At 43.4% G+C, this 21,959-nt stretch overlaps 1 protein-coding gene across 12 annotated transcripts in view; it reads left to right on the forward strand.

Moving 5' to 3' along the window:
* The window catches only part of MPPE1 (metallophosphoesterase 1), a 34,436-nt gene that overhangs the window by 1,179 nt on the left and 11,298 nt on the right, over nucleotides 1-21,959 (forward strand). For 3 of the 12 annotated variants that reach the window (XR_005854443.2, XM_040684871.2, XM_040684883.2), the window contains exons 1-5: nucleotides 51-129; nucleotides 17,818-18,202; nucleotides 19,051-19,159; nucleotides 19,465-19,568; nucleotides 20,817-20,897. Coding sequence is in view for 11 of the 12 variants with exons in the window: in XM_040684871.2 (XP_040540805.1) it covers nucleotides 17,928-18,202; nucleotides 19,051-19,159; nucleotides 19,465-19,568; nucleotides 20,817-20,897 (569 nt within the window). In the remaining variant the exon portion in view is untranslated. Of the gene's footprint in view, nucleotides 1-41; nucleotides 7,231-12,677; nucleotides 12,818-14,200; nucleotides 14,339-15,852; nucleotides 15,926-16,039; nucleotides 16,244-17,812; nucleotides 18,203-19,050; nucleotides 19,160-19,464; nucleotides 19,569-20,816; nucleotides 20,898-21,959 lie in introns of those variants that run through there. The other 9 variants (XM_046925069.1, XM_046925066.1, XM_046925080.1 and 6 more) reach the window with 9 other exon arrangements.

The raw sequence follows: 21,959 nt of genomic DNA on the forward strand, positions 1-21,959 counted from the left end.
AGGCCGGGCCGAGGCTGCCGCTGTCACTCGGAGCCCCGGCACCGCCCCGCGGGGAGGACTGGGCGGAGGGACGGAGGCCGCCGCGCTCGATGGGGAGGACGGGCCGTGGCGGCCGGGCGCTACTTTTAGGTGAGCCCCGAGGGCGGAGAGGGGCCGGGGGTGGCACGGAGAGGAGCGGCAAGAAGGGCGAAAAGCGGTGGCGAGGCTGCTGGCCCGACCTGACCCGACCTGCCTGACATGGCTGCCGCGGGGCTGGCAGTGCTTGGCGCGGGCCGCTGTGCTGTGTGGAAACTGGGCCTAGTGGGCTGCCAGCGGCACCTCGGCCGGGCTGCGCGGCACCAGGCAGGCGGGAGGGTGTGCGTGTGCTGCACGGCGGTGTGCTGCTCTGGGCGGCACTCTGACCCGCCTGTGTGGGTTGGCTGTTGTGTGAGAGAGTGTGTAACCCTTAGCGAGGAGCAACATACGAACAGGCTGGAGCGATGGGCTGAGGCCAGTGGTATGACCTTCAGCAAGGCCGAGTGCCGGGCCTGCCCTTTGGTCACAACAACCCCGTGCATCGCTACAGGCCTGGGGATGGAATGCTGCACAGAGGAAAAGGATCTGGGGGTGTTAGTTGACAGCCAGCTGAATATAAGCAGTGTGCCAGGTGGCCACAAAGGCCAATGGCATCCTGGCTTGTATCAGAAATAGCGCAGCCAGCTGGAACAGGGAGGTGGTCATCCCTCTCTACTCAGAAGTGAGCACTTTGAGTGCTGTGCTCAGTTTTGGATCCCTCACTACAAGAAAGACATTGAGGCCCTGGAGTGTGTCCAGAGGATGGCAGTGAAGCTGTGAGGGGTCTGGAGCACAGGCCTTATGAGGAGCAGCTGAAAAAGCTGGGATTGTTCAATCTGGAGAAAAGGAAGCTCAGAGGAGACCTTATTGCCCTCTAAAACAACCTGAAAAGAGGCTGTAGCGAGGTGGGATTCAGTCTCTTCTCCTGGGTAACTAGCAAGAGATCAAGAGGTTATGAAAGGCCTCAGGTTGTGCCAGGGAGGTTCAGGGTGCATATTAGGAAAAAAAATCTACTCCAGAAGAGTGATGTGGCACAGAAATGGGCTGCCCAAGGAGGTGTTGGAATCACTGTCCCTAAAGGTGTTCAAGAAACGTGGATGTGGCATGGGTTAGTGGACTTGATGGTGGTAGGCTGACAGAGCTGTGTGTGATCAGAAAGAAGGCTCACATTGGGGCCACGTGTGATGGTACTGTCTGTCATCCTTAGTCTATGTGGGAGAGAAATGGTACCAGGAAGAACAAGGAGACAATGCAACAGCTTTTTAACATCATTTTTTTTGTTAGCATTTGAGAATGAGAGTGGTGAGAAATACATTGCTGTCTGGATTTGCAGTTAGCTGTGTCGTACATCAGTTTGGATTTCTCAATGTTAAGGAGATGGAAGAGCTTCCTGCAGGAAGCATAGGCCAATGTTCTGTGTGTGTCAGCCAGAGGCATCAGGGGCCCGTACAGGTGGCTGAGTGATGCTAAATCTTCCTTATAGAAAAATATGACCTGTGATGGACGTGTGCTTATGCAGTAGGGTAACCTGTCCTTAATATTTGCAGTACCAAGTGAGCGTTTGGAACTTCCACTTGTGTCAGCCCAAGAGAGGCTTTTCCAAGTGGCTTACTGTGATGCACACTTAATGTGGAATTGAACAAAAGAGAGCCTGGGAATGGAGCAGAATAGGAACTGTTGCCTTAACTTTTTGAAACAGGCATAAAATACATTGAATGCATTTTTGTCATTCAACAGCTGCTCTGCTGTCAGAGGTTTCGTTTTCAGTGGCCTTTTGGAATCTATATTCCAAATATAGCTAGAATAAAAATGCTTTAGTGGTGCCTGTATTTGCGTTAAGAAAAGTACATAACAACAACACTTATTATCCCTGATGTGATATTGACAGTTTTCTAAGGACCAGGCACAGCTTGAGGTGATGTTGGGACCTTGCTGGGCGAGCTGTGCTGGGACAGTAAGTGAACATATCAGTGAGGTGTCATAAAACCAGCCTGAACTTTGGTAGCTTCTCCTCATGTCTCAGCACTGCTGCAGCATCTGGGGGCTTGCTGTGTCTGAAACATCTCTGGAGTTTGCATTTTACAAACATCGCAGTGTGAGTGATGGGATAGTAGGTGGGATGCAGAAATAACCTCACTGGAGGTGATGGTGGGAAATCCCTGGTGCGGTGAAATACTGTTGCAAAGATGGGAAGGTGCTCCCCTCAGTATTTTGCAAGCAGGAGTGTCCTCTCTGAAGTGAGATTTGAGTGGTATTTGGAAAATGAGCGACTCCATCTGGCTCAGTAGCATTTCCACAACTTCCTTTCCTACTGGTGGAAGGATATTAGCAAAAGGATCACAGAAGGCTGAGTTTTGAAGACTGAAATAACAACTGAATGAACCCTCAGAATTTGCAAATTCATCTCAGTTGTGAAATGTTGGAAAACAGAAGTGAAGAGCCATGAAGAGTACTGACGAAATCATTGACTGCAGCTAGTATTCAAAGACCTTTCAAAATACATTGCAAAAAAACTATGGTTGCCTGTAAGCTCTATAGAGAAGGCTTCTATTCATGGATGGCTGTTTTATTACTTCTGTTCTGAAGTTTTTTCAGGCTTTCCTTAGCCCAGGCCTGCAAGCAGTAGGAGCTTGCTGTTGTGAGCTGCCAGTTGCTCTCACGCAACCGTGTGGTTTGGGGCACGCTGCAGTTGTTCTTTGCCTGCTGGCTCAGGCTCTGGGCTCACCTTTCATGGCTGCCAAGGTCTTTCATAACCTCTGATCTTTCATAACCCTTAGTGCTAGCCAGTTCCTCTCACATGCCTTTCGTAATCTACACATACGCCGTGCTTTTCATCCTATTGACTCGCGGTAGATTCATCCTAGGTGAACTTGAAATACCGGTGTTTCTTGGCTGCTTCATTGCTCTGAGTTCTTCTGAGCCTGACCTGGGTCTTGCAGAGGTCAGACTTCCTTTCCTGAGAGCAAGAGTGCTCAGCAGAGGGGAAAATATGTTGCAAAACAGAGTGGAGTACGTGCAGTCTTTGATTTCCTTTCCTCACAGGCTGTGAAGCCCTTGTGAGTTAAGTGTTAGCTAGCTGGAGGTGGTGTTCCCCTTTGTTTCCTTTTCTAAACCGTTGTGCAGCGTTGCTCTGCTGTCTGTGCCGCCCAGATCCTGTTCACAGCCAGCTCTGTCTGCAGTACTGAAAGTAGGGTCAGTGAGAAGGGAAGCTGCTGTGACGGAAACTGGTTTACTTACACCTCAGCCAACAGTTTGCCATTCTCTTCTTTGACAGTAATTGCATGCTGCACTGATGCAATACAGTTTGTTGTAGTTTTTAAAGAGAATCAGCGTCCTCTTACAGCTAGTCAGCCAGCACCATGGAAGCTGCAGATGTCTTCAGATACAAATAGCTGTCACTTTGCAGGTTTGATGGATCATCTCTTAATAGGAAATTTAAATGAGAGAGCAAGTGACTAACAGCTTTAATAAAAATGAGGGGGGGGGTGGGGGGGGGTGAGAGGAAGTAATCCATTGGAATTATTAGCCTGATGGTGTGAAAGAGCATTTCCTTGGCATGACAGCCAGTGGCTTGCTGCACTGTTACTAAAGCACTTCAGTGTGATTCCATACAGGCGGTCTTTTTACACAGCATAGGATTATATTGGATTAGTCACATAAAATTGATGTTTACTGTTTCTAGCTCCTTTCTGTGGAGCTTTTCTCAGTACCCCACCAAGAATGAAGTTTGAGGCTGACGGTCTGTCTGTAAGAGGTAACCCTGATGACTAACTTTTTATTGTTCAGAGTACTGCAGTGTGGCAGTAGTTTTAGTGTATTTGTCACGTTGCAGAGTAGATTTTATGGCTGATAAAGAGCGTGCTTGGTCCAACTTTTTTGTCTTTTGGGTGTTCAAGAAGGGAAGGTACATTGTAAGATGTCCTCATTTCTTGCTGGATTCCCATGAAGAACCACGCACGTGCTTGTTCTGCTCCATCAGAAACAAAAAGAAATTTCCAACACTGGCAGTGTTTCACGTAATGCTCATTAGTGACTCCGGTCTGCACTGCTCTCAGTGGTGTGTTAATTGTTCCCCGTGTTTCCTTTCTGTTGTTCAGAGTCATACCCTGACCGCATTTCTCCTCTGCGTCCAGGAGGCCCCGAGGTTGCTGCTCACAGAGTGCCCTCCACATTCTCCTTCCTGCCACAAACTATCAAAAAATTAGTCTCAAGCAGGATTTGACCTTCAAATCTGTTCTGGGAGTTTGATAACGTGAAAATTAAGATTTTTAGCTTCAAGATCTGACAGATTATAGTAAAATGGTGTCCTTCAGTGTTTTCTAGAACTTTCAAACTGGCTCCAATTCAAATCAGATCCAATCAGGTCTTTGTATTTGATATACAGAAAATATAATTTGACTTTGGATCTGAATTCTGAACTTTTTAGTTGGCTCTCTTCCCCAGTTATGCTAAAGCTTGGCATAGCCACGTTGCTTCCTATTTAAGGGAAGGGTCCTAAATGCAAACTGGATTACTGCTTTCAGATCGAAGCTTAAACTGAGATGGAGGCCCTTCCCCACCCCCATGTTGGCCATTTGGTTCAAGGTTGTTTCAGGATTTTTCAGCTGGCATTTGTCTGTGGGATCGACAGGGCTGGTTGGGCCAAAGAACGTAATGTCTCGAAAGAATGTGTGAATGTTGCAGTCTTCCACACAGAAAAGGACTCGGGAGCCATTTTTGTTACAGCTGGTAGATGAAAGAGGGATTCATTTGAGGCAGATGAAATTTTTGTGTGTTTTTTTACAAAGGCATCTAGATTTTCACAGGAGAATTTAATTCCTGGGAAATCTCCTGAGGATAGTAGGTCTTGCTGAGGGTCAAAATGACATACGCTGCCCTTTAATCTGTGTGGAAAAAAAGGCTATGCCTGGAGTTATTATGGGGTTGCATCAAGTAATCCTGTGCTCAGAGATTTTCTGACAAATTCAATCAATGATTTTGGTGCACATGTAGCTGAAAAAAGCGCTATGGGTCACATTCCTGCTGCTTGGCAATAAGTAGCAGGCTCAACACCAGTGGAATCAATGACATTTTCATTTGTGTGTGCCAGCATGAGTTGTGTCTCTGCGTATACAAAACCGTTAGAAACAAAAATGCAAGGAAAAAAGAATGTGTTCAACAAACTGTCGGAATAGTTACATAGGGAAATGCCTCTGCTGTAATTGCAGTGACAAGTAAGTATTTTTAATGGCACTTCATACGTTCGCTGACACAGACAAGTTTGTAAAAAATCATGTTGTTAATCTCTCTGGAAAATGAATGCGTTTTCCAATTAAGCACAGAAAATGTATTTCTAGTTTGTATGAACTATGGTTTGTATATCCATGCACTCTAGTATCTTTGATTTTTGGATGCTTCAATATCTGATGTCTTGTGCTACACAGCTTTGGGTTATTTTAGCAAATTTGTTGAACATCCTTAATTTGGAAGAATGGATGCTTATTCTGAAGTGGAGCCACCCAAGATCAAGTACCACTTTTGAAAATAATTGTCACGTGCATGATAAAACCTATGAAAGCTTCAGATGTAGGCTTTTCCAAGTGTTTGAAAATACAAGTATTTTTTTTCTTGTTATTTGATTCAATGCTTATTTGATTAAAATTTGAATCTTCCATGGACTCCTTGCAGGTCTAGGTTCATGGTTCAGAAGTCTGGCTGTGTTTTCTTGACTAAACAGTTACAGCAATTGTGGAAGGACTGAAATATTTTCAGGGTTGGAGCTTGGTGATCCTTGAGGTTCCTTTCTGTCCAAGCCATTCTATGATTCTGTGTTACTACTCCATCTGAATATGCAGTTTGCCTTTTCTGTGGCACTGTTATCTTGCTGGCTTGCGATCTATTATACACCTCCTGCTTTTTCTTTTTGCCAGTGGCTATTGTAGCCACTTACATTATAGTTTATATAGTACTGAGTCTCAATTGTTAGTTAATCAGTGTTTGTTGCTGATTGATAACAGTTTTGTTGCTGTGCGCCTTTGGGAGAAGGTGGTTTGCCAAGGGCCTGGAGAATTAGTGGAGTAGTTCAGCTGCTCCTGAAGTTGTGGAACCAGTGAAGAAATCCTCACAAAGAGGCCTGGCAGCTGAGATTGAGTACGCTGTTTCATCCCATGCATTCTGGGATTGCTCCCTGCCCCACAGCTTGTGTGTGGATCTCATGTGCCGAGGCCTTTACTTTGTGTCTGACCCAAGGCCAAGTGTGAGGAGTTGGCCAAGCCAGGGGTGGGCTGATCCAGGGCAGTAGTGGGGACGGGAGATGCAGAGTGCCTCTCTGCAGAGAGGAGCTCAGGGGAGAAGGAGCTGGGGGTCCTGGTGGACAGCAGGTTGGCCATGAGCCAACAGTGTGCTCTTGTGGCCAAGGCGGCCGGTGGGATCCTCGGTTGCATTAACATGAGCATGGCCAGTAGGTTGAGGGAGGTGATCCTCCTCCTCTGCTCTCCCCTTGTGAGGCCACACCTGGAGCCCTGTGTCGAGTGGTTAAAAAAAGACAGGGATCTCCTAGGAGTCCAGTGTGTAGTGACAGAGATGATGGGTGCCAGGAGCATCTCCCATAGGAGGGCTGATTGAGGGACCTGGGGTGCTCAGCCTGTAGAAGAGAAGGCTGAGGGGGAGTCTCATCACTGTTTAAGTATCTAAAGTATGGGAGTTAAGTCAATGGGAGTGGACTCTTGGATGACTAGCAGCAAGAGGCAGCAACTGCAACACAGGAATCATAGAATCATAAAATGGCCTGGGTTGAAAAGGACCACAATGATCGAGTTTCAACACCCCTGCTTATGTGCAGGGTCGCCAACCACTAGACCAGGCTGCCCAGAGCCACATCCAGCCTGGCCTTGAATGCCTCCAGTTCCAGTGTTTCACCAGGAAATAACTTTGCAGTGAGGGTGACAGAGCGCTGAGAACAGGCTGCCCAGAGGGGCTTGTGGAGTCTCCTTCTCTGGAGACATCCCAAACCCGACTGGACTCGTTCCTGTGCGCCTGCTGTAGGGAGCTGCTTTGGCAAGGGCGGGCTCCTTCGGCGACCGGGCGGGAGCCGCCGCGCCTGCGCCTCAGCGTGGGGAGGGGGGGAGCGGCCGGCGGCGGGCTGGGCACGGCCCCGGGGCCGCCATGGCGCAGCCTGCTGTACACCGCTGCCTGCAAGTGAGTCGGGCCCGAGCTCTTCGCCTCGGGGCCTTCCGCTGACCGAGCGTGGGGTGATAGCGTCGGTTGGACTCCATAGCCTACGCACCCCGGCGCCGGTGTTATGTTTGGGTGGTGGGTGAGGTGATTGGCGTGGCTGTGCCCGCAGGGGGTTCGCGATGGACGCGGCAAAGCCTGCAGGAGGGAATTATAGCCTGAGACGTCATCCTTTCCGTTAATACGTTACCTGAAAGTGTTGCGCCGTTCCTCCTTTTCGGTTCTCTCGCCTTTCAGCTCGGTGCCGAAAATGAGCAATTACTCAAGAAGCTGAAAAAGCTACAAACAAAAAATAAGGAGCTGGAAAAGGATTTGGCTCGGATTCAGGAGGAAGGGCGGCAGTGGCAGTTAGCGCGTGGTTATGTCACCAACAGAGAGTAAGAATTCGTTGTCAAACTGATACCTTTTTTTTTGTGTCTAAAGAAGCGTAGCATTTCAGGACTTGTCCATCGTTATCCCCCAGATACACTGAGTCCTGTCTATCCTTCCTATGGACAGGATGGTAGGGATGGGAGGATGCTGGGAGCAGGTAAAGAATGGCTGTGGCGACTTGGACGAAGTTGCCGCTGTTATACTAAAGCAAACAATTCTGATACCACTAAATAACAGCCCCGTGCCATCTGTGCCAAACTGTAAGAGTTCGAGAGGGTTTTGCCTCCAGACAGTGGTGAGAGAGTTCAGTTGCATCATTTAAAAGATTTGGCAGCTGTTACCCCGAGGACCTGAGTAACTGTAGTTGTAGTGCTTTGAGAAGTGTCCTGCCTGGATTTACTTAAACGTTTTTGCACAAGTCTTCAAATTCAAGCATGGTATTTTCACGATCCTGCCTGAAAACTTCCTTTGTAAAATCAAACTGAAAAGGAGTTTAAACTTGTTTTTTTTCTGTTGTTTTGTATGAGCCAATTAAAATTGTAAAATCTAACATTATTAAACTGTTGTGTTTATTTTGATGAAGCGTTCAGATTCAAACAGACACACACTTATGGCGTAAGGGTGGATACAGCAAGGATCTTAATTTAGAGGGTGGAAGTGCCAGGTGAGTTCTTGGAAACTGTTTTTTCAGCACGATAAACATATGCTTCTCTCTAGGGTAGAATGTGTTCTGGGTAGTTGAGTCAACAGTTTTTGTTAAGTCCATTGAAAGCTGCTTGCAGCCTTTGAAACTGAATGGAAAATTATGTAAAATTTTAAAAGAAATACTCTTAGATTAAACTTGAAAATGACGCTAAAGAAAGAAGAAAATATTTCTGTGACATATCTTTCATTGAGAAAAATCAAAAAGCTCAGTCATGCATGTGTGCATGTGTATGTTTTATTTATACACACATACTGCACAAGTGACTTTTTTGGTAGATTTTTAATAACCTACAATTATACAATTTCCTCTTCTGAGGAAGCGTCCATAACTCATTTTAAAAGGCTCGTTTTTGTATGTATATAAAATTTATAGGCTAATAGTTTTTTCAATATGAGTCACATCATGAGTGGTTCTGTATTTCAGTCGTAATTGACTTGAGAAGTGAGCCACTACTAACTGCAGTTTGCTAGTTAACGTTACAAATAAATCTTTGTAACTGCTTTTTTGATGCAGAAGGTAGAACTGCATTTTAAGAAAATGCATAGTGAAACATTTTAGTAATTAGGCTTTGTTACATAAAGTGTTGGTCAAGCCCTCTCTAACTTGGTTTTGAAGTAGGCCGCTCCATTCTTTCAAAGGCTTTTGTCCATTTACAGGAATGGATTCTGGTCTGTGCATCTTATGTAGATAGAAGCAGCCCCTGCTGCTGGGGATTCACACGCACTGTTTCTAGTGTGTAGGTGGCTGTAGAATGTATTTTTTTAATTAATTATTTTCTTATATAATTACCTTACAACATACCAGACTCTTCACAGCTATGTAGGGTGACTGGGTGTCTAGCTCTGGGCTTGAACTGTGTGACTAATTAGATGCTTTGATTGAAGATACTTGAATTATTCTTAGAGACAAGTGCTGGCCCTGTGTTGTGTTAGGTTGTGCATCTGTAACTAACTTCACTTATATCATCATCTTGCACGTTATTTACAAAGCTTTTCTGTGCTAGTATCACTCATCCTGTTTGTGGTGCTGTCATAACATAGTATTAATGCCAGCTCTTACCCAAATTCTTAATAAAATAGGGAAAAATATTTGTTGATATTCATCAGTTGCTTCATGAATCTGGTATTTGTACACTGAATCCTATGGAATACTGTGGGAAATTAGTGCATCAAATCTTGATGCAAGACAGTCTCAAAGGAGGCTGTGATATTAGTTGACCAAACCTGTTAATTTAACATGGATTTTACATAGATTTTTTGCCCACTTGTCCTCACTGTGTCATAGATATCACTCAGTTGTACTTACAAGCAGTGAGATGTGTGTGTTCAAGTGGTGTGGCCAGGATTGCTTGGGAGCAACACAGAGAGGTGGGGATGCTGCATTTTCAGTTCTCATTGGGTGTCTCTTGGGTTCTTGATGGGTGTCAAGAGCCAAACTTCTTTATATCCTTTAGGAGTTGTCTTTTTGCTATTCCTGTTGTGCTAGTTTTGGTGTAACCTGGCAGGTGGCTCAGCACCACACAGTTGTTCACTTGCTCCCCCTCCTTCCCAGTGATGGGGGAGAAGATCAGGGAGGAAAAGAAAAAAAGCAGGGCTTGTGGGTTGAGATAAAGCTGTTTACTAAGATAGAGAAAAGGAAAATAGTTATGACTATATATATGTGTGTGTGTGTGTGTGTGTGTGTGTGTATAAATGTACAAGCAGTTGCTCATCACCTCCATGACCAATGCTCAGCTAGCCCCGTGAGCAGTGGAAGAGAGCCAAAAGAACACCCAGCCACTTCACAACTCCTTCCACTTGATGTCAAATGTTACAGAATATCCCTTTGGCCAGTTTAAGTCAGCTGTCCTAATTCTGTTCCATGCCAGTTCCTTGGGACCTTCACTGTGAACGGCCTTCGCTCCGTACAACACTACTTAGCAGCAACTATAAACATCGGTGTGTTATTAGCACTGTTTTTCTCCTAGAACTAAAATATGACATCATACTAGACACTGAAGAAAACAATTCCATCCAGATGGAACTAAGACAGAGGGTGACAAATGATAGATGTGACATGTTGCAAACTTGCTGCAACCCTCCTGTCCTGGATCTTCCTTCAGCAGGTTGTTTGTGCTGAGTGTGGTTATCTGGGCTGGTGAGAAACACTGAGCCCTTGCCTTGAGTGATAGTGGTTCTTTGCCATTGATGCAGACAGTTCTTTTACCTCTTGCTTTGCAATTTCTCCAGTGCTTTCTGTGTTTTTGGTCCGCCTTCATTCATAAAAATCTTCATGTTTCCATTACAAGTCTACAGTAGAACTACCACCCAGAGGATTTCTTTGGGAAATGTATGGTACTTTTATGATGAAGCTTGTTTTGTTGGCATTCATATTTTATTGCAATTTATACATTTCTTCTGTTTTAGACTACTACAGCTGTATAATAATCTACAGAAACGTTACGTTAAGGAAATGAAAACAAACCAGGAACAAAGTGAAACAATTAGAAACCTCACTGTAAGTAGATTCTGTAGGAGGTGGTATCAAATAGCCAACCATAAGGTTTTTGGTAAACTGAGAAGTTATTCTTAGGTTTGCAAAATGGGACTGTGTTTTTCTATTCATGCTTGTTGTTCCTCCTGTTTCCCATGCCATTGGGATAATGGGAAGTAGTCTGTATTCAGTTTGGAGGTGAACCACATCGCTGGTATGTCTGTAACTTGCTCTCTTCTTTCCTTGTTTCTTTACTCATCTGTCTGCCCCTCCTACCAACTGTATATGCATTTTCTCTCTCTTGCATCAGCTGTGATATTTTTCTGTATGTGTTGTGAGCTGATTTATTTCAGGAGCCCAGCAGCAAGCTAACCAAAAAAGGAGAGTATTTTTTCAGACAGCAAGACCTGCTGGCTTGCTGTACGTGAGAATAGAGTAACTGAAGCAAAGGTTGGGTTGCATGGTCAGGAGTGGCCCAAGAAGCTGCTTCAAGTGAGTTTTGCCTCTTCGGCCATCTAGTAGCATTGTGGCTGGCCAGTATAATGAATTTTCACCTAGGAGTTTGTGAACATGTGCTTCCTTTGCATTTTGAATATTTATTATGATTGGATTATGTCTGCCTTTCTTAAAAGCTGGGAATTGCTGCCGTGTGTGTATTGTGGGGAAAGGTTTAATATCTTTGTGCATGAACAGTTCTGCTTTGTTGGCTGTGTGCTCAGTTACAGATTTCTTAAAAACACTTCTGAGGCGTGCAGGCCTTCAGTTGCTACACTTTTCTTCTCCTTTCAGACACTTCCAGATGAACATACCTTTAATGGAGCGATTGAAGGCTCTAGGTTTGCATTCAGGATACGTTTCCATTCATACTGAGTTGAACTGTGTTCCTGCTATGCATTTTAAAATAAATTTTGGTTTCTTGACAGATGAAAATTCATGAGCTAGAGCATAACCTTCAGGAGCAGAAGCAAAGGATTGAGCAATTGGAACGTAATAAGGTTTTGTGGAAAACGAATGCTGTTTCTGGGAAAAGAAGTCAAACCCTAGAGGGAGAAATAGTGTCTCGCAGAGACACGTCTAAAAGGAAGGAATCCTGCTGCAGTAAATATTTAGGTAATGGTATAGTTCCTTTCGATGATGCTCCTTCTTCTGTGACCACCAGAGGGGATGCGGTTCATTTCTGATCTGTAGGCGCTCTCCAGGTTATTTCTTACACTGCAGCATCTAAAATGCTGCCATTTTAGTATTGTATCAGTGAATCCAATTCTGCACTCTCATGGGCATGAGTGCATGGCTGCATTCACTAGTGTTCATTATTTATTCCAGTAAACTTCATTTGTACAGAACTTAGTAGCTACATTCTTTGGCTTGCAGACGGTGATCCACAAGAGAAACTGTTTTTAGCCATAAAATGTGCAATAAATCCATACAGTATTGGTTTGTACACGTCTTCCTCGCGTATCTACATCTATAAGATAAGGTACCTGTTCCTCTTCAAAGCATTATTAAAAAAAAGAAAACACATTGAAAAGCTCATATGCTTTAGGTATAATGTTTCAGGAAGTGCTCAGCAGGAGCTGATGTGACCCTTTCTTAAGCCAGAAAATGGTAATCAAGCTGTGATGCAGCTGTTTTGCAACTTCTTTTTAAGGGGAAAAATCCCCACGCTCTAAGAATGGGTGCAAAAATGCCCAATTTGCAGATTTCAACACCTTTTGTAGCAGCTGGGAATGATCTGGGCCAATTCTTAAGAATAAGTCACTGTAAGAAAAAGATAACTTAGAAAAGCTGAAGCATAATTTTCTAATAGCACGAAATGCAGGCAGCTCTTCAGCTGCAATCTGATTCATGTGAGGGGGAGGCTGACTGTAATGGCTGAAGTCTGTATTTTGTTATTTGAATATAGAGCTGTTGCTAAAGGAGATTAAAAAGCTGAAGAAAGAAAACGAAAAGTTGTCTGCAGAAAGGAGAGCACTGAGGAAGGAATTAGCTGGATTAGACAAGGTAATTTGTTATAGGACGAATTTAAGAACAGGTGATTTTTGAAAAATAAACTTTTCTGTCTTGGATTTAGCAAGCAAAGTACATGAAAAAATCAATTTATGCCATTCTGAGAAAGAAATGAATGAATGACTCCTTGAAATACTGATGTCGTGCAATACTGCTTGGCTAACGAAAAAGAATAATTATGAGGGTTTTTTTTTTTTTTTTTTTTTTACTTTAAAATTGTGGATTTTCTTGTAGATGCTTTATTAATGGCTGGACAATTTAATTTCCTCCATGAGAGATTCTTTGTCTTCTGTTGTTACAAGATCAAAATTACAAGTGCTGGTAACTCAAACTGTGTTTGTTAAGTTACGCACTGCAATTACGAAAGGCTTACTCTGAGGAAGTGAATCCCTGTAGGCTGACGTTCATCAGGGCTAGTTGTTACGACTTGCTTACTGAGCTGTTTCTATGTTTCTTGCAGCCTCACATATTGCTCTTCTTCATCCCCAGCTTTCTTGCAAACTGCTTTTGTCTGATCATGCTGAATCTGTTGGATGATGTTATCCATTTGGTGGTCTATCTTAGTGCATCATAAATCTTGTCCATTCCTAATGCAGTCATCAAGAATAGATATGAAACAGCACATTCATTAACATGATGTAGCTGTACTGAAGGTTCTAAACTGACCCTAGCAATTTATAACAAGGTTCACGGTTTGAAGAAATGTATGTCCTTCCATCTCTAGATGTTGCATCTGTTTTTCCACCTTAAACTCTTTGGTGTTGCCTTGTTCAAATGCTAACATTGTTGTCCATAGTTCTTGCTTATTTTCCCCATTTTATAGTCCTACTCCTTTAGTTTCTTCCAAGTTAGTGGTGTGCTCTCTACTGCTGGCTGACTTCTGCGTGATTTTGCATGGCGGCTGTTTTGGATCTCATGGAAACCTTTCTGTTTTACTCTTCTCTGCATTTTTATTTCAGATATCCTTTGAACTTAGATTGTTTCTGTCTTCTGTTCTTGTGTTGCCGTATTTTTGCACGGATGAGTTTGTGGCATTATCCCCTTGTCACTTTTGGATTTCCATTTTCTGGCTTTCTTACAAACCAACTCTTTTGCCTTCCTTCTGTTGTGTCACTTGTATCTTTCCCATTATCAGTCTCTGTTTCAGGCTCTGAAGTAACCTAAATTGTGCTTGCATTCCCTCTCAGTGCAAAGTTTTTAGATTATTACACGATTATAGTGGACGTGCACTGTGTTTGCAGAACTTGGCCATATCCTAATAAAAACAGAAAGTGTCTGAACATGGGAACAACAGAAATGCTGACCAGCTCTTATGGAGAATATCTTGCAAAGAAACTGAGGTGATTATCTTTGGGTTTTTCTAGGAGTTTTTTGAAGAGATAGAAGATCTAAAGCGTGCTGTACAGGAATCTGTGAAACTGAATAATCAGTATGAGAAGTGCTTGAAACAAATAAGTGTAATCTTTGGACTTCCTTTTACAGCACACGTGTAACTGCTCGTTAATCCAGCGGCAAGTAGGTTTTCTACATTCTTTTATACTGCAAATTTGAAATGTAGTGCCACATTTTGATACTATTATGAATTCAGTAATATCAGCTCAGTGTAGGAAGCTGTTCTGAAGTGTTTTTGTATTTTTATGCATTTGATTTTTGTACGTCTGGTTTTAAATAAACTGTGGTCTGTATAACTTCAGCCGAGTTTTCAGAGCTCTCTTTCACACTTGTAAAATACACCAATTGCAGCCGTTGTTGTGGGTGTTTGTGGGAAAATCAAATCTTTGTGTTTCAGTTTGCAGAATTTCCCAATATGTTGTTTCTTGTAAATAAAACATTAAAAAAAAAAAAAAAAAAAAAAAAGTAAGACCATGTATGTATATAAAAGCTGTGTAAAGACTGTCCATTCTATTGATTGACTCTGTATGTGTGTTTATGTCTCTGGACGGCTTGGTCTAGTGGTTGGTGACCCTTCCCACAGCAGGAGGGTTGAAACTAGATGATCTTTGAGGTCCTTTGCAACCCAGGCCATTCTATGATGATATATATTTAACTCATCAGAAGCTCTTAGTTGATTGAAGAGTGAGGATTACTACTCCAGCATTTGAAGCGCTGATAGGAAGCAAGTGCTGAGAGTCAGAGCACGCAGGGTAGAAATGTCCCATTGCTTCAGAGAGAGAGGCTGAGAAAAAGCTTGGAATGCAAAGAGAGAACTCAGCTGTGTGTTTCAAAAGGGAAAACTTGGGACATTTGAACCTGAACTTGCTTGTAACCGTTACGCTTTGAAACATATATAGACCTTGAATTACATTCTCTGAAGGTTGAATGCTGTAACTTTGTGACGTTACAACAGAAGAAGTGAGTGAAAATTTGAGTTTATCTTGAGGTTAGAAATACTATGCTTATTTATACCCTAACACAGCTTCTGTAGTGTAATAACAACACAGAGACTCGTATTGCACGTTGTGGTGGTTTGATAGCTGTAAATTAATAGTTTGACCTAAAAGAACATGAGGTATTTAGGGTTACATACTCACTAAGTTAGAGGCAGGATAAAGCTCTGAGCTCCTTGCTTCCTGGTCTGCCTGCACAGCACTGTATCATGTTTTCCTTGCTTCATCCTTACCTCACTTGTAAATAAAAGCTGGATAACCACCTGAAAAATGTTGATCTCACCTTCATGACAACCTCAAAAAACTTTAAAAATCATTCTTGCATTGGCCACTATTTTGGGCAAGCAACAGTGAGAAATCCCTCAGTCTCTTCTGCTGGCTTAGCTCTGTAAGCCCTGGTGACAGCACATGTTTTGGTCCAACCTAAGCGACCGGCCTTGTGAGGAGGAGGAGCAGCAGCACTGCACAGTGCCTTGTTGCACCACAGCTCCATCTTGCAGTGCATCTGCAGTCCGACAGCGCTATTTTTGGCCCTTCCATCATGCGTGAGGGAGAGAACAGCTTTCTTCTGTGTGGCCTCTGCCTGTCAGTGCCCGTATGTGAGGCTGGGACAGCTGGTGCCTGCGCTGCCGTTTGGTGTGCAGAGATGCGCGGCTGTGAGCACATGATGCAGGCAGGATGCGAGCAGCTGTCAGCTTGCAGGCTGCAGTGTGAGGTAGGAGAGCGACACGGGGAATGCAGATGGGTGTTTCTGTTGTAGGAGCTGTCCTTCAGCTCGTTCTGCCTTGCAGGTTTTGATTTGTCTTCTTTTCCTTCATTGGCAACATAGGGTGCAGTTGGGAGACCTTGGGCATCTTCCCCACCCAGTGACATGGCTCCCAGGACGCTAACAGCCAGCAGCAGGAAGGCAGGAGAGTGAGTGTGCACATGCTGTAACTCGTGTGTGGGCAGCTTCTGAAGAGCTTGGATGTGTGAAAAATGACATAACAAAAACCTACTGGAGAACACGTTGGCGTCGGTAGCAAAGTGGCAGGTAGTATTAGTGTTAAGCTTTGTGTTGGCTGTGGATAAGGAGAGTCATATGATTTTTCATTTTTATTTTATTTTTTACATGCCTAATGCAAGTAAAGTAGCTTACCAGCATTTTCTGTTCAACTCAGTACTGTTTTTCCTGGGAGAGGAGACTGTTTAGGACTACCAAAGCCTACTTTCTAAGTTACAGGGTAGGTGCGGTTTGTTCAGGGTGAGTTTACCTGCTTTTCTTCTTGTTGCTGTATCTGTTGGATGGACATTTTTGCTGTAATCCTGCCTTGCTGTGAGATGCACAAACAAAATCTCATTGATTTTCGCACTGCTAGTTGAAATGCAGATGAGATTTGTATTAAGTTAACCAGCCTTTATTTGTGGTTCCTCTGCGTTGTGAAACTGAGATTTCTGGCCAGTAGCTTTGTCATGTAGAACTAAGTTTAGATAGAACTGGATTATATACCAATATAAATTAGCCATGCTAATGTTAAATAATGTATACTGGAAGTGTTACATGATGGAGACTAATGGTTCTTTGTCTTGAACAAGTACTATGTAGTGTTGATGTGAGAAGCTCTTGTTTAAAAATAAGTGTCTGTTACCAGATGGAGGTTTTGATTGTGGAAAAAAAAAAGATTATCAGTTTTTGATTTCATAAAATCATAGAATTGTTGAGTTGGAAGGGACCTTGAAGATCACCTAGTTCCAACCTCCTGCTATAGGCAGGGACACCTCCCTCTAGACCAGGTTGCTCACAGCCCCATCTATCTTAGCACTAGGGTGCAATTTTGCTGTTGTAGTAAGTGGAATAGGGGAACAGCAACAAGAATTTCTGTGGGTTTCTGTAAAAGTTTGTTGTTGAGGATGTGAGTAGCACCTTGATAGCTTCCTGGAGTCCCTGCTACTGTGTTAGCTCTTGGCTTTTACAAAGTGGGTCCATCTGATGCAGACTGAAGCCCTGGGAAGTTGTGTTGGGCTCTGGCTGATTGTCCTTGGAAGTAAGGCTGCTCTTGCTGCCCTTTCTGTTGGGATACTCTTTTCTGTTATACATTGACAAATCAGAGAGATTTCTGTAGACTTGAGTAGAACTATCAAGGTGTGTGCGTTTCCTCCTTAAGCCAGGAGCACTGAGTTTCTCTTAAATGCCTGTAACCAAGTGAAATGATCCTTGAGTCCTGTTAAAGTTGTGGATTATTGGAGTGAAGGTGGTTGTATAGATTAGCCTTCAAAAAGCATAAAATAAAACGATAGTTTTAAAGGGAGTAAATTCCTTGTTTGAGTTACAAGCTGTCCAGGGTGGAAGAAGTTAGGAAACACAATGTATTCGTGGCTCATTTTTCCACATTTCACATGTTTTGGGATAGTAAGCTGTTTTTGTGTGTGTGTATGTTTTGGCTGATGGCTGGACTTGATTCTGCTGGTGTTTTCTATCCTAAACAATTCTATCATTGTGTGTATGCGTATATGCATTTATACTTAATACCCCAAAGACTTCACACCTATGAGAAATGAACATTGTTGGCCTTCCACAGCAGCTTTTCAGAGGGATTTTGAATATTTTATTTTCTGTTTTCTCTGCAGGGATTTTATGCTGCTGTGAAGCCTCTCTTGGCCCTCTGACCAAACCTTACAGTCCTCATCTCAGAGAGTAGAACTTAGCCACTGGGAAAGACTCCTGTGCTGGTACTGCAATGCTGAGTCCCAGCTTGACCATTGTGAAGAACCTTCCTTTGAAGAAGAGGATCTGTTTCCTGCTGAAACTCGTGTGCTTTGTCAGCTCCGTGCTAATATTTTGTGAATTTTTCATTTATTACTTGGTAATTTTCCAGTGTCGATGGCCGGATGTGAAACGTGACGCTCACACAGGTAACGAAGAGACTCCAGCTTCAGTTCTGAAGGCCATGTTTTTAGCTGATACTCATCTGCTTGGGGAAATCAAAGGACATTGGCTGGATAAACTACGAAGGTAGTAATTTAATTTTTGGCACGATCTCTATCCTGTCTTTAAAGTTTTTAATAGTACTTAATGGGATGGATGTTTAAAACCAATGTTGTGATAGTCATTAGAAAGAGCCGTGCACCTCTGGCTACATGTCTGCATCTGGACTGGACAATAAACCGATGTTGAAAGGTTAAGGAAGGGTGCAACCCTCTGTGTTCAGGTTATGTGTGGGTGTAGGTACTGGAGCACTTGGGATGGGTCAGGTTGTCTTTTCCAATGTGTCATCATTTTTGAGAAGACCTTAAAAATGGAGCCTGAAAACTTTGATGCTCCAACATTTAATCCCTTTAATTGCAGAGAAAAGGAAGCTGAGAGATATTTATAGTAGAAGAATGGGTGGCAAAATCATATCTAAAACCAAAAGTAACCCAATCATGACTACTGCACAAAGCTGTCTTTTTACTGTTGTTTTGTTTTTGGTTAAAAAAAAATGCCGAAAAAGTACTGATTCTGGCATGATATAAACTTTATAAACTTTTGCTGAAGAAATAATAGTGTAGTAAAACTCAATCAGTAATTTACTATTCTAATAAATAGTTGTTTAAAGGAATTGCAGTAGCAATAAACCAACTTGGCATTCCTTTTTGCATGATTTCATTCTGATCATATTGCTGTGGAATTACCCACACCAGGTAGGAGGTACCTACAGCACTTAAACTCAATTTCTTAGCATTTAAATGGAATTTCATGGCAACATTCTCAGTGTGTAGGAGCCATCTTCCCATTCCTGGCAGGCCATGGAGTGTCCGTGTCTCCAAAGTAGGGGATGTAGAAGTTATGTATTGATGACCAGCTGCATGTTTTCCCTCTAGGGAATGGCAAATGGAGAGATCTTTCCAAACTGCTTTGTGGTTACTGCAGCCAGATATTGTTTTTATTCTGGGAGATGTCTTTGATGAAGGAAAATGGGACTCGCCTCAGGTATGACATGAACAGCTCTCTTGTTTCAAAAAATGAGGATTTCTTGAAGGAAATGGATGGCAGAAGAAAGCAGACTAGGTATGCAAGGCTCTGTTTCATGTTACTACAGTTCTCCTACTCATAGAAGTTTGTAGTGTTTTAGATACGAGTTGATGTGATTCTCCTTCATTTGTAATAATATCTTGGCACTTTCCACCTGATAAAGAACATAGGAAACGTGAGCGTTTTACTGAGTGCATGTTGTAGTTCATCCCATCCCTCCCATGTTGTGGAACAGCATTAATTTCTTCATTTTCTTCATGCAGGCGTGGGCTGATGATGTCAGGAGATTTCAGAAAATGTTCAAGTATCCAGTTACTACTGAGCTGGTGGTTATTGTTGGGAATCATGACATCGGCTTTCATTATGAGTAAGTCCTTTTGGTGCAAGGGATACACGAGTGCCAAGAATGAAATGTTACTGCATGCATGCTGACTGGTTTTGTGTCTGGGTGACCTTCTGTGTTCATATAGAATATTTTTTATCAAATCAGATGGCACTGTAATTTAGAGCAAGATCTTAACAAGTATTCACCTGCATCACACGATGCACCATAAGAATACGTTTTAGGACAGGTTTTATAGAATCAGAGCAGTTGGAAAGGGATCTTTGGTTATCGCCCAGCCCAACCCCCTGCTAATGCAGGTTCCCTGCAACAGGGCACACAGCAAAGGGTACAAGTGGGTTTTGAGTACCTCCAGAGAAGGAGACTCCATGACCTCTCTGGGCAGCTGTTCCAGCACTCCGTCATCCTCACAGTAAATAAGTTTTTCCCCATGCTTAGATGGAAGTTTCTGCGTCCAGTTTTGTGCCTGTTGTCCTGTCACTGGGCATCACTGAAATGAGCTTGGTGCCATCCACTTGTCTCCTGCCCTATGGATGTTTATAAGCATTGATGAGATCCCCTTTCAGTCTTCAGTTTTCCATGCCCAACAGCCCTGGGTCTGTCAGTCTTTCCTCATAGGGGAAATGCTGCAGGATCCCAGTCATCTTTGTAGCCCTCTGCTGGACTCTACCTAGAAGTTCTGTCTTCCTTGAACTGGGGTGCCCAGACCTGGACACTGGGCTCCAGATGTGGCTTCACTGGGGCAGAGCAGAGGGGGAGGATCACCTCTATTGACCTGCTGGCCACATTCTTTTTAATATGCCCCAGGATCCCATTGGCCTCCCTGGCCACAAGGACACACTGCTGGCCCATGGCCAACCTGCTGTCCACCAGGACCCCCAGCTCCCTTCTTTGAGGCTACTTTTGTGCTTCTTAGAGCATTTGCGAAGTTGTTCAGGGCTCACTTCTCTGCATTGCCAGAGAAGTCTTGAAGTTTCTTTTCTTTGTGTTGGGTTTCGTGGTCTGCAAATTGCTTGACCTAAGCATATTCCCTTTCCCATCATCTTTTGCCCTGTGCTCCCGTGGGACATCTGTGACTGGGACAGGACACAGCACTGTCAATGTCCGTGTGTCCCTGTGCTCTAAGTAATGCAGCAGCAAGCTGTGGGAATGGCCTAAAAACTGCAGAGCAGCTCTGTCAGATTATTTAAGAATTGATTGTATTATTATATACTGTTATTTATCTAGAATGCCAGTGTCTTACCTCAGTTGTATTTTTATCCTGTGTTGCAGAATGACCACTTATAAGGTACATCGATTTGAAAAAGTTTTCAACTTTACTTCAGGAAAGCTAATAACTCGAAAAGGAACAAAGTGAGTGTGTGTATATATATATGTATATATATCATATACATATATGAATGTTCCTCCCAGCTGTCAGTGAAATAGGAGAATGAGAACTGGAAGTGAATTGCTAATGAAATAGTAGGGGAATGCTTCGCTTAAATCTGATTATTATTATTTTCACTTTCATACCTAGCTTGTGTTATGTTCAGCGTGACACACTTTGTACAAACATACTCAGATCTGGAGGGAAGCTTTTCCTCTAAGCAGTTTTCTTTCAAATGGAAAAATACTGAGGGTTCAGAATGACATTCTTAGGTTTGTATTTGTACTTCCTCGCAGCTGGTAATGACCCATAGCTGTAAACAGAGCAGAATAGGAGTCAACAAAGCAACACAACCAGCCCCTGTGCTTGCAAGCTAAGAGTTTCATTAATTTTAATAACTTCTTCGGTCCTTGTCTGAGGAATTTGGGAACACAGCAGGTGTTTGACCACAGGTGCCCCGCACGGTGGGGTCATGTAGATGCTGTTTGGGCTGAGGCCCTGAGCACAGGGCTTGGTGCTGGAGCTGTTACTGGGTGCGTGCTCTTCGGTTGCTGTTATGTGCCTTGCAAGAGTCTGGTGAGAGACAGCAGTAGTGGGAAAGCATTTATCTTTAAACCTGAGATGCTACAGGAAGGGAAGAGCCACTGCTGCTCTGCATTTGGCAGCATGTTAGGAGGTTATCATCACTCATGGGAGTGTGAGATCCAGAAACAAGGAGATTGTACTGGTTAATTAATTAAGCAGACGTTTAAAATATACCAAACAGGTCTAGCAGTGATGTTTTTTTTTCCCCAGAAAGATCTATGAGCTTCATGAATGCTCAGTATAATGCTGTTGTTTATTATGTAGAGGTAGGGTCCTACAGATACGTACTCCAGCAGATTTAAATCAGTCCAGGAACATCTCTGCATCTCCTCTCATATAACAGCACAGCAGAATTCTGGCTTCCAGAGGCAGACATACAGCCTGCTCTCCTGTTAACCGAGTGCTGCATTCTGCGAGGCTGCACGGTATGAACCTGAGTGCTGGAGGGAGGCAGCCAGATG

This window comes from Gallus gallus, chromosome 2, assembly GCF_016699485.2.
Source record: "Gallus gallus isolate bGalGal1 chromosome 2, bGalGal1.mat.broiler.GRCg7b, whole genome shotgun sequence".
Lineage (NCBI taxonomy): Eukaryota > Metazoa > Chordata > Aves > Galliformes > Phasianidae > Gallus > Gallus gallus.